The sequence below is a fragment of the Cetorhinus maximus genome, chromosome 21, assembly GCF_964194155.1.
Source record: "Cetorhinus maximus chromosome 21, sCetMax3.hap1.1, whole genome shotgun sequence".
In the NCBI taxonomy this organism is placed as follows: Eukaryota; Metazoa; Chordata; class Chondrichthyes; order Lamniformes; family Cetorhinidae; genus Cetorhinus; species Cetorhinus maximus.
The window spans coordinates 92,693,706-92,706,661 of NC_135899.1; the positions used below are offsets into that span (position 1 = coordinate 92,693,706).

At 40.5% G+C, this 12,956-nt stretch overlaps 1 protein-coding gene across 2 annotated transcripts; it reads left to right on the top strand.

The window, feature by feature from the left end:
- The first annotated feature begins 306 nt into the window (after positions 1–306).
- Positions 307–12,410, top strand: LOC144696135 (uncharacterized). Of its 2 annotated transcripts, XM_078567477.1 has the most exons (7): positions 307–818; positions 1,603–1,729; positions 6,271–6,449; positions 8,058–8,227; positions 8,321–8,471; positions 9,353–9,474; positions 10,502–12,410. In XM_078567477.1, exons 1-7 carry the CDS (start codon positions 776–778, stop codon positions 11,606–11,608), a joined length of 1,899 nt encoding a protein of 632 aa, XP_078423603.1. In that variant the 5' UTR covers positions 307–775; the 3' UTR covers positions 11,609–12,410. The 2 variants fall into 2 exon arrangements, with proteins under 2 accessions (XP_078423603.1, XP_078423604.1); XM_078567478.1 differs by lacking the exons at positions 8,321–8,471; positions 9,353–9,474.
- Positions 12,411–12,956: the final 546 nt, after the last annotated feature.

Below are 12,956 nucleotides of genomic sequence, written 5' to 3' on the forward strand. Positions count from 1 at the left end.
ATCCTGCTCAGCCCCCCCGAATGGGAGAAAATTCTCCTCTAAGAAATTCAATAGGGAATTCAGTAGAAACCTCTTTACCCAGAGTTTGGTGAGAATATGGAACTCGCTACCACAGATAGTGGTTGAGGAGTATAGTTTAGCTGTATTTAAGGGGAGGCTAGATAAGTATCTGAGGAAGAAGGGGATAAATGGTTAAGTTGATAAGATTTAGATGAGGAAAGATGAGAGGAGGCTTGAGTGGAGGCTAAGTGCCTGGCATGGCCTGCTTCTGTGCTGAAACTCCCCAAGTAGCTTTACTATTTGGGAGGAAAGAATTTAGAAACTGCTGCATGTTTCTTGTTAAGGGCGTGTTACAGCCAAGGAAGTAATTCACTTTAATTCTAATCATGGTCCCGCCTCTCTGCACCGTCCTTCCCTTTGGCAGTCATATTTGGGATTAGGTGAGTGCGTGACTGGCATTCAACCCAGGTGAGAGAACGCCGAGTCCCACCAACAACGTCCTCTTCAGAAACCAGGAGAGTGCACATTACCTGGACGTCCATCGGTGGTTTGAGAGCTGCAAGGAGAACACATTCCAACTGCTTCAAGAGCAAAAAAAAATGCGGACTCTCATTAAATGGGAGGGTCTTTGCAAATACTGAGAACACACTTTGATCTCCGATTAGTTACAGACAGGAGCTTTCTGCTCTATGGAAATGATCTTCGACTTGATGAACAGCAATTTTAAAATAAATTAAGCTTCTGGTTTGCTTTAGACAGAGCGGCTGAGTGCAAAATGTGGCTATGGCAGATCCCAATATTAATTCTTTCTTTTGTTGGTAAGTATTTAAGTTTTTCAGGCGCAATTTGGCGCGTGTTTTTTTTTAATTGGTCACTTTATCAGACAATTTATTTAACTCGTTTGTTCTTTGAACTCTTTGCTTGTTTTAATGTGCATTTATTTTGATGGATGTACTTTGCAAGTTTATCAATGTGAATGCATGTGACCAGAGTAGCAAAAATAATCCCCAGTTTGTGAGGTTCGTGCCCTGTGGGATATGTAGCCAAACCTGCGGATGAAGTAAAGGGAAATCTACAAGGGGAGTAATTTAATGGTTTGTGAATATGAGAGGCATGTATTGCTTATTTATGGACGCAGTACATCATTAACACTTCATTCGCCATTTCCATTGTCTGTGTCAAAATCAGCCCCTTTATTTTTTTTGTGTGTGAGAAAGCACATCAATCCCTCTACAGTATTTCTCCTCAATGTTCAATCTTGCTCCCTCGGAGAAGGTGACATGGCTCTTTCTCGGAATCCCCCCTGGAGACTGAGATCACACAGTCTCCTTCCCGTGTGGAACCGAAGCTACCCTCTGCTGCAAATCCTCCAATAGCTTCCTCTTTAGGGTCGCTAGAAACACTTCCCAAAAGGGTAAATTACATCAGCTCCAATCTGGACGAGTTTCAGTGCTGGATAACTGGGATCGTCTCGACTTCGAAAGTCTGCGGGTGGCGCTTGGACTTCATATTGGTAAAGAGATGAAACTGAAACTCTGGAACATTTAGTGATCCGAATTGTTAAAAAAGTTCACGGACTGTAAACTGTTTTTGCCTCTGTAGGGCCCCTTGCGTCGATTGAGTTGTCTGAACCAACTGGGGTGCAGTTCGATTCTGTGAACTTTAATAACACTCTTCGCTGGACTCAGAAAGGATCTCAACAGACCGTCTATGATGTTGAGTACCGCGTGTAAGTTCATTTAACAGTATGAACAAGGAAAAGGGAAAAAAGCAGATGGCGAATTTGGATGGGGCACAGAGTTATTGTAACAAACTTGCCATCTTTTCCATTCTATCAAAATGTAATTGAAAATGTCAGATATTGTATTAGATTGGTATCTCCTGGTGCGAGTTACAGATGATCATTGTTAATTGTATTCCTCTCAGTTATCACTACACTACTGTATTTCAATGTCCTGTTTAGACATCAGGGTAGGGGGCAGTACCATGACCCTACTGTACCCTCCTGTGCTGTTTGTCTGTGTGCTGCCACCTAATTGGGAGCTTAGAGAACTAACTCCAGGGTAACCTTGATGCTGTGGGTCAGAAAGGAACTCCTGTATCTGCTTAAAAGGAACTTATCCTTTGGGTTGCTTTTTTCTTCGTTCTTTCACAGGATGTGGGCATCACTGGTTAGACCAGCATTTGTTGCCCATCCCTAATTGCCCTCGAGAAGGAGGTGGTGAGCCGCCTTCTTGAATTGCTGCAGCCCATGTGGTGTAGGCACATCCAGACTGGTGTTAGGAAGCGAGAGTCAGCATTTTGATCCAGCAACAGTGAAGGAATGGCAGCAGAGTTCCAAGTCAGGATGGTGTGTGACTTGGAGGGGAACTTGCCCGTTTATAAATGTATAAAATATCCCACTATTACCATTTAATTATTTAACTGAAATATTAAATAGCCTTTTTACAAACTACATTTTTTGAGTATTGCTGAAAGAAGACATTTTGTTGAAGCTTTTCATCTTGCACTCATCATGACAATGGCAAGAATACCAATGTGAGGGTAAACAACAACTTTATACTGAATGAGAAGAGAGTGCTGATTGGTTGGCAAGTGGACTCTGATTGGTAGAGGTGTTGCCATGAGGAATGCACCAGTTAATGGTGAATGACAATTAACTGCCAAGCATTGTTTGAACATTTAAACCAGGCAAATTGACTCTGGTCAAGGCATTGCCCTGAGGAATGAACCAGCGAATAGCTATCATAGTACAAGACGAAAAGCTTCAATAGAATGTCTTTTTTCAGCAATATTTAAGTTCTGTACTACCAAACGACTATTTGTATAACTACATATTTACTGGGTGGTTTTCTAAATAGAAAAAGTAATTACAGGAAAATGTTAAGTATACATTGTGAAAGACCAGCACATTTGTTCACCTGTGAATAGCACCGAGGTTAATGATTAGCTGGCGACCTGTGAGAAATCATTTGGAATTTTCTTACATCATAAACCACAGAAATTAAACTTGAGATTGTGGCTCACTATCTGATCCCTTAGGTTGGGCCACTGGCAAAAGACAGCTGACTTGATTTATTTCACTTTAGCATACTCCCCATGGTACTCTGCTCAGAAGAAATATCTGCTGGTGTCAGCCATTTGACCCTTTGAGTCTACTCGGCTACTCAACAAGATCACTCCTAATCTACTTCAACACCAGCTTCCCATAATAGATCCATATCCCTTGATTCCCAGAGTACCTAAAATCCATCAACCTCTGTCTTGAATATGCTCAATGACTGAGCATCTACAGCTCTCTGGGTAGAAAATTCCAAAGATTCACAACCTTCTGAGTGAAGAAATTTCTTCTCATCTCAGTTCTAAATGGCCAACCTCCTTTACTGAAACTATGGGCTGGACTTTAGGGGGCACTTGTTGTCTTCGTTCAGCCCCGGGTATAATGTTGGTAGGCAGCCTGTCTATGATCCCAATGACTTCCCTGCAACAATTTAACCCTGGGACCAGCATTATTGCTTTAAGATGAGATTTTCATCTCTTAGAGAGCTGCTGGCTGCTGAGTGCCATCACGCTGAGGTGCCCAAGCAAGTCCAGAGTCTGGGGGTCTCAGTGAGGGGGTTGAGGGGATTGGAAGGTTGGGTTCAAGGGACCTTTGGGGGCGTGGGGAATGATCTTTGGGCGTGGGGGTTGTTTCCTCCAATAGCCCCAGGGAACCCGCAAATGAAGTCTTCCCCCTTGCCTGACATCAGCTGCGCACCTAAAACTGCTGGGCTTTACATAGATTAGGCCTCTCCCCACAGCAAGCAAAATGCCAGCGGGGATGGGATGTGGCCCTTACATGGCTAGTAGGTCCAATGGTGGGCTGCCTGACGCCTCCCCTGCCCACTTGTAAAATGTCAGACAGGCCAAGTGCAGGCAGCAGGAAGACAATCTGCTGGATTTTACATGGTCCCCCTTCAAACCCACTGCAGGGGAGAGTAAAGTCCAGCCCGATGACCCTGGTGTTCTAGCTACTCAATAGGAGGCTGCATTGTTTAAGCACAGCACTGTGATGTTATGTTATAATGCATCCTGATGCTAAGATGCAGTTTTATTCCTTTAAGACTGCAAGATCTGAATTCAATTAGTATTTTTGGATCAGTTAATGAATAGGTAATCCCTCTTAGGTGCATCTCATGCTTAATTAGAGGGTGGTTGTTCTATCTCTAGATTGCCAATTAGCTGTAAATTCCTTGTTTAACCCAGTTCATAAAAACCCAATAGAAAATGACTGGTTTTCTCCATTTTACATACATTGTAAAAAGATACCCTGCTCTCATGCCCACATGTCCGTCCTTGGCCTGCTGCAATGTTCCAGTGAAGCTCAACGCAAACTGGAGGAACAGCACCTCATCTTCCAATTAGGCACTTTACAGCCTTCCGGACTTAATATTGAGTTCAACAATTTCAGATCATGAACTCTCTCCTCCATCCCCACCCCCTTTCCGATCCCCCTTTTTTCCAATAATTAATAATTTTTTTACAACTATATTTTTTTCCTTTCCCTCCTATTTTTAAATTTATTTTGATCTGTTGTTTCATCTTCACCTTTTAGCCCATTTCCATCCCTTCCCCCACTAGGGCCATCTGCCACTAGCTTGTCCTGCTTGCTTCCCTTAATGTCCCCATTAGCACATCCTTTAGATAATATCACCACCGTCAACACCCCTTAGTCCTTTTGTCTATGACATCTTTGGCAGTCTCTTCTTGGCCTCCACCTATCACTGGCCCCCTATCGAGCTCTCCTGTCCCTTCCTATCAGCTTGTATTTCATCTCATTTCTATGTCTTAGTTCTGATGAAGAGTCATACAGACTCGAAACGTCAACTGTATCCCTCTCCGCAGATGCTGTCAGACCTGCTGAGTTTTTCCAGGTATTTTTGTTTTTGTTTCAAACTATCTCCTCGGTTGGCTCAGAAATAAAAACCCTGACTTGAACCTAACTGACCCATCAGGAATGGGGTGTTTTTTTGGGCCAAGGGCCCCTGAGAAATGGTTAACCAATTGAACTTGGTCTCTGGCGGAGAGGCAAAGTGTTTTCCTGAGAAATGGTTAACCAATTGGAATCAAGGGAATCAATTACATGATTTTATCCTACATTGACTTCAGTGAAAGGCAAACTTGAGTGGTTGTGAAATGAGAGCCTGACTTGAAGCCACCAAGTTCATGCTGAACAGGTTTGGTTAAATTCAGGGATAACACTTCTGACTCATACAAACTGGGACAAACCCAGATTTAATCCCTGCTCATTGTTGAATTAACAGAGGCAATTGTCGGACTATCTGGTCGAAGATGGGGGAAATCGGCCAGCATTCCTGCTCCTGATTGCTATCCTGTGACCCCTGAATCTTGTACAATTGCTGGCTGATGATTGGATTTGTTTATTTGTGGTGCTCCGCATTGTCTTGGGATCAGCCAGTGTTCTTCTAGGCTCACACAAATGAATAATGGCCAATTCAGCAATGTCCAGAAAAATTAACATCACTGTGAGAGTGTGACAGTGGAAGCACCCTCAAGAGAGAAGGTAAAGATAGAAATCTCAGCAGGACTAAAGACAAAATAAATAAAAATTCTGTTACCTTCCTTGATGTCCTGGGTTAGTGATGAAAAATATAAGGGCTAACAACAAATTATACCTTAGGTTATTTTGAATAGAAAAATGTAAAAGGATTCACTATCCTCGCTAGGATATTTAGAGCTGATTTGGGTTTTTAAGAATTTGGCATATATGGTTGGGGGGATGGGGGACAGTGTGTAGTGGTAATGTCAGTAGACTATTAATCCAGAGGCTAATGCTCTGGGGACATTGGTTTAAATCCCACGGCAGCTGGTGGAATTTAAACTCAATTATTAAACCTGGGATTAAAAACTAGTTCCAGTATCGATGACCATGAAACCATTGTTGTAAAAACCCATCTGGTTCACTAATGCCCTTTCGGGAAGGAAATCTGCTGTCTTTACCTGGCCTGGCCTACATGTGACTCCAGACCCACGGCAATGTGATTGACTCTAAACTGTCCTCTGAAATGACCTAGCTCAGTTCAAGGGCAATTAGGGATGGGCAACAAATGCTGGCCTTGCTAGCAAGTCCCACATCCAATGAAAGAATTTTTAAAAATCAGATTTGTTAAGTAAACGTCCTCACTGTCACAGAAGTCATGCCGAATGATAACCTTTATAGGATTGAGCAATTTGGAATTTGCTTCTTAACATACGCCATTCCTTTTGCAGCTATGGAGAAACAATATGGGAAAATAAGCCTGAATGTCATCACATCGCTGCACATTATTGTGACTTAACAAATGAGATTGTGCAGGAGAATAACTGGTACTATGCAAGAGTGATGGCAATATTGAAAAATGCCAATTCAACATGGTCCTTATCTGAACGATTCTGTCCATTAGATGAAAGTGAGTATACATTCCTCATGTAGATATTAGAAGCTTGAATAATCTTCAACAGAATTTCTTTAATCTGCACTGAAGTAATAATTGGGATGAGAAAAGAAGAAATACACAAAAGTAAGAACATGATGTTCAGCCATCAACCTGTTTCTCCCGCAATTAACAATTACCTTCAGTGTGGAATCTGCTCCACCCTCTTTAAGGCCCTTTAGGGTACTTCTGTGTACACCTTGAGCCCCAAAGACATTTAACCAAAGTTCTAGACTAGCCATCCACCCATGTCCTCATTACTGAATCTGGCAATTTGCTTCTTAAATTGTAATGTATTCCTTAGCCCCAAGAACACGTAAAATACTAACTGAGTCAGTCTTTTCCTAATCAAGTTTTTATCCAATTCTTTTTCTTGAAAGAGCTTCTTCTCATATCTTGTTTTCGCTTGCTAATGTTGGAGCTATATCCTCCAGCAATCACAGTTGAAGTTAAATAGCCCACTAAGCAGTTTACATCTCTCATTTTAAATACTTGGATCATTTTTCTTCCTGACATGAACACTTTAATCACAGAAAATGGTTCATCTTCAAGGACATTCTGGAAGATTTTGTGTTTTATAAGACATTGACCTTTAAAGGGTTAATGCAAGACTCTGATTGCTATTCTTGAAAAAAAACAATCCTTTTACATGAAAAGGTAATTAAGCAGTTTAAAGAAGCTGGAAACCTCTTGACCCTAGTGGACTGTTTGCAAAAGGGGTGACATTGTAGTTTATGGCTCTGAAAAAACCATGCCTGGAAAAACTGTTTTTAAAAGTTGGTTTTGATTTTGCCTTGAGAAGAGAAAGTACCAACTGCTTGTGAAAGACAGCAGCCTTTTTGCAGTCTAGAGCCAGTCCACAGCCGGAAGTGAATATAAGCTGCTCCTAAATTGCTACGTGTTGGAATAGATTACCTGCAAGTGTTCTTTGAGTCCACTTGAAAAGCAGTGCAAGAGTCATCATTTGCAGATCAGCGCTGAGAGACCAACTGTATAATCCAGACATCATTTCAAGGGCTCCATCATCTTTCCTTTTCTCTTGAGCCATTGGTGTGTGTGTGTGTGTGTAATAAACTAATAAGTTTGTAGTTTATTGAAAGAAGCCTGGTTAAAGTCTCTTTTATTCTGAGTAACAGTAGCAAAGGTAAATGATTGGCCATTTTGGTGAGTGAATCAGACCTTTAAACTAATATTGTGACCTGTGGAGCAGTAGAGCTGGATCAACTGCGCACTTCTCCCATCCTGGTTGTAACATTCCAATGTAGTAAGTTTTTTTCCCATAAAATAAAACCTAAAGTCCGGGTATGATGTTTGCTGTACATCTTTGGAACCAAACAATAATGCCCTTTTGGAAATAAGTGGCCAAATCTGCAGTTTCCAAATGTGCCCTTGTAATGATCTATAAGCAAGGATTCAATCCCATCATTTGATTAATTTATGGGTAAGAGTTTCACATTAACTGGAAACTATCAGTGAATGATTATCACTGACATGCACATATTTGATCTTTCCACTCTTGGTGCCATATGCTCTGTGCATATTAAATATTTTCTGTTCTGATATAAGGTTATCTGTCTTTCTCAGCTATAATTGGAGCCCCGGCAGTGGATTACACAGCAGGTGACAGATCCATTACTATTTTGGTGCATCTACCACAAGTAGCACCCAGAAAGGGAGGGCGACGTTCTATCAAAGACATTTTTGATGCTATTGAATATGAAGTGCAGCTTAACCAACCACTAACAAATAAAATGGTAAAGTATGGTGTCATTTGAGTTAAATTTAAAGAGCAATGACAAGAGAGCTCATGTTGATAATCTGTGTGTTTGAATTTCCTAAATTTTCAGGTATTTAATTCATTAAATGAAAGCGCTTATTTGAAAATTGAATCCTTGGAGCCCAACACTAACTACTGTGCAAAAGTGCAACTTCACTTAAGAAAGGGAATCTTCTCGAAAAAGAGTCAACCAGCCCATTTTTGCATCCAAACTTTGCAAGGTGAGAAGGTTTGTAACTAGGATTGTGTTTGAGATGCACTCCAACTCCTCCTGACCTCACAATTGGACGTTTTAAACTTATCTTGGAGCGCTTCTGTCCCCAGACCCAGCTGCAAACCACTGTCAGCCCGAGAAGCAAGTGGCAGTAACCTCTTTGCTAAGATTCTGAATGAATTACAATCAGGGTCTTGTTGGAGTCCAGAATAAGATCTCAATTTGCATAAATTCATGAAATCCCCACCTGCTTTAGAAAGGGCACCTCAGTTGGCTGCAGTTAAAATTGGAAATTGCAGGAAGGGGGTTTAGTGAGCCGATAGGTTCCTCATTTTCATTGCCTACCTGCTTATTTCCCACATTGAGCTGATACAGTGAATGAATGTGGCAGGATATAGGTATAGCTACAATTTCCCCATATTTTTGAATTCTGCAGTATCATTAGGGGGGTTGTTAAACTCTCCAAAGAAATAGAGTGGAGGTGGGGGTGGTCGAAGTGATTGTGGGCCTCTCTGTAACCCTGCCTATTACTGGAGTGAGGGCAGGTTGAGCAGAGGTCTGTCCATTTGCCTGTCAACCAGTTTCACTAAGGAATGGTCCTCAGTCTTGAAAACCTAATAAGGCGGCAAAAATTAAAACTGATTTAAAAGGCATGAGAGGGAAGCTGATTGTACTAAATTAATAAAAATGCAGCAACTCCAGAGCCATGCCATGTAAAATGATGAACTGTATCTTACAGTTCAATCATAATTCCCTTCCCAGAGCTGTGTCAATTATTAATCTTTCACTGAAGGAACAAGGAGTTGTGACTGCATGAGTGTACATATTGAAATCCAAAAATAGTTTATTGTGTTACCGTAATTAATTTATTTTGTTTTAATTTTGTAGAGAAAACACTGATCATCATTCTATTAATGGCGTTTGCATTCTTTGGAACAATAACCACTGGAATATTTTGCTGTCGGGCATATGGTTACATAAAACACCACAGGACACTACCGCAATCTTTGGTATGTTCAGTTTATATTTATCCAGAACTGAACAGTGCTTTTGCACTCCTAAAATAGGTTGCATATTAACAGGAGGAGGCCATTCAGCAGCTTGAGCACCTTTGTCATTCAATTAGATCATGGCTGATCAGCATCTAAACATCATTTAACCAACTTTGTTCCACACTCTTCATTACTAATACCTATCTATCTCAGTCTTGAAAACTACAGTTGTCTTCATAATCACAGCCTTTTGGGCAGCAAGTTCTAAATTTCAGCCACCCTTTGTATGAAAACTGCTTCCTGATTTCACTCCTGAATGATCTGGCTCAAAACCGATGATTATGTCACTCCAGAGAGGATAGGCTTTCTTTCTCACAATATTTTTCCCCTCCTAATGCAAGCTGAAAGGGGTGTAATGAATAAATGTATTCGATACAGGGATGTGCACACTAGCTATGATTCATGGTTTGATTTAATTCCATTCTCTGGGCAATAGATGGCTGAATTCTGGCAGCTACACAAAAACATTCACCAGCATTTTCTTCTTTACAACCCAGCAACTGTTGAATATCTGAACAACTAATTATTCGTGTTTTGGTGATCTTAAAGGGTTATGTTTTTCGTATAAACTGTTCATAAAGTTTTGAAGAATAAAATCACAAAATATTCCCCTCCCCGCCCCCCATTAGCAAGCTGTGTTTTGCAGAATTCCTTGCCTGGTATTGATTTTATTATTACTCCAAGGTCAGTATTTAGACAATGGATGAAGCTAATCCACGCTACTGAGCTGAGAGTTACTTTATGTAACAGCTGAGCAGCTCCTTACAAACTCCAGCAATTGGTTTGGCAGACTTCTAGCAGAAAATACTGAACTCGGAGAAAATGGTGTCCTCTACAAGAGAACTCTAACGTTTTCTGGGAACATTTTCAGCATAATGATTATTAAAAATATTTGCTAACTGAACTGATTTTTTTCTAAACTGTCAACAGATACCAATTCACAAAATGAACACTTAGTTAATTTGTACTCGTGTCTTAATTACAGAATTTGGACCAGATCCTTTCGCATGAAAGAGTCTTATTGAAGGAACCTTCACCAACACTGCAGCTGGTCACCAGCTGTAAGAAGGATACTTTTCAATTTGTGCAAGTTATTCGTATGGACAATATAGATCTTTTAAAGTATGATTCCATTGAAATGGAAGAAATTATGAAAACAAAGGAGCTCACTTTGACAGCACAGCTAAATTCCTACGCACCGCAAAGCCACACCAGAACACGACAGGCACAGCTCCCAGGTGCCACTGATTGTGAAATTCGAAGTAATTCTTCCTCCAAGCCAACTCATAGTGGACGTTCTTCATCATATTGTCCCCAAGCCACCAGTAGTCTGTCAAACAACACATATTCAAATAAAAATAATTCACGGGCTCTGACTCAAAATTATGCTACAATTGTACATACGACATCTCAGAATTCAACCAAGTTAAACACAGATCCAAGATTATCCAGTGCACAGAAAGTGCCTTTAAATTCATTACAGACAATGAGTGAAGACCTCCTTTATAACATTGAGGACTTAATATTCCAAAATGGTCTAGAATTGGAGATACAGGCATTAAAATTGAAGGAGGAAAAACCAATGCTTTTGTCACCTTTTCTGTCACTGCTTGATGACAAACAACAAACATATCAAAGTCAATGGAAGGAGAACCAGCCGATAGAAACGCCATTGTTGGTTTCATTGAAAGACCAGAAAGAAATCAACCTGCCATTGTTCCAACATGGACAACAAATTGATAGCCAATCACTTTTATCATTGTTAAAGGACGAAGTAGATGTTTCATATTTGCAATCTGACAGGACAGATAATCAGCCAATAAAAGTATCCCCAACAGGAGTTTTACAAACTGAGCTCAAAGATGGACAACTGGCAAAGGCATTGTTGGAGGATGACACATTCACTAGACTGCTACATGTGACTCCTGAATGGGAAGATGGATATAAGGGGCAGCTGTTAACTTCCCATTCATCAACAAGGCAAGGACAACAAACAAATGCATCATTTTTACAAACTTCACAAACGAATGCTACATTGGAAGGTTGCAAATTTCTTGAAGACTGGGAAATACAAGTTCACATGGACGAATAGCACCCAAACAGGGCATTTCTCATCTTGAATAAATACAGAAGATGCTGGAAATGCTGATCTAGCAGCATCTAGGGAGAGAGAAAGAGAGTTAACATTTCAGGACCATGACCTTCCATCAAAACTTATTTCGGTTGCATAAGATTCCATTGCAAGTTTTGTCCAGAGATAAGTCATTCTTCAATCATGTGTGAAATATATTTGGAACAATAAGATTTCCACTGCTAAGGATGTTTGGAGAAAGGAAACTGAGAAGGAACTTAACCTCATTTCCTGCCCCAATTTAGCCAACTCCAAATTTAAATTGCTGGCAGCAAAGAAATATGCCCTCTGCCAATGGGTCCCTCTTTACCTCCTCCCCCATCATCCCTGATACAGATTCCTCTCTTGGAGCACCCTGAACAAATTACATTCTGCTAGAGACCATTTCCCCTTTGTGCCCACCAGCCAATTCCCGCTGTCCAGGGAGTGGTTTCTTCCAGGGTCGACCCAGAGCCTGTGTCTGTCCATGAGATGCAGGAGCTAAACTAGGCCTCCGTATGCAATCCTATCACAGCCCCATGCATCCATCTCACAGTGAGTTAGTATTGAGGCCTGAGTTTTATTAATAATTCAAAGTAAAACTTATTTTTCTCCTTTACTATGACCTTTGTGATTATGTGAAGTTAGTGGCAAAATTTCTGAGTTGCTTTTAGAAATACTTTCATAATTAATTTCTACCTCAGTTATTGAATTTGTTGAAGATGTCGTCTAATGTATATTTAATTCATTTATAAAACCTCTGTCTAGAGTGTTTGAGGTTTCATTTTTTGATGGTGTTTTATGGACACTTTTGGTATCATTCCTGGAATCATGCCTGTTAAATTGATGTTTTTTTGAGGCCTGTAAAGACTTGCTGTTGTACTGTAGCTGCATACCCATTTGGTTTTATATTCAGCCATGCTTAATTCTTTGAACACAAACATCTTCCCTTAATCAATGGATATAACAAATGAGACTGGGTAATTTCCATTTTAGAGAAGGATGGTGTACAATGATCAAAACAAAACTTACCAGAAGCCATTTAATAACTTATGGCAGGGATGCCCCAAGATTTTTCTCCTTGGAGACCAAAATGATCTGTATCATGCAGCTTTGTGGGTAACAAGTAAATTTTAAATCCATGTTCAGCTATCCCAAGTTGTTAATGTTAGCAGATGTTAATGTTCTGATTTTATGATTTATTCACTGGGGCAATTGCTAATGATAGCCCTTTCCAAAACTCCAGACCAAAACAAAATCCAAACACAATAAACCGGACAATAAGAAATATATGGACATAAATGGAACTGAATTATCTGGGTTGTGGGAG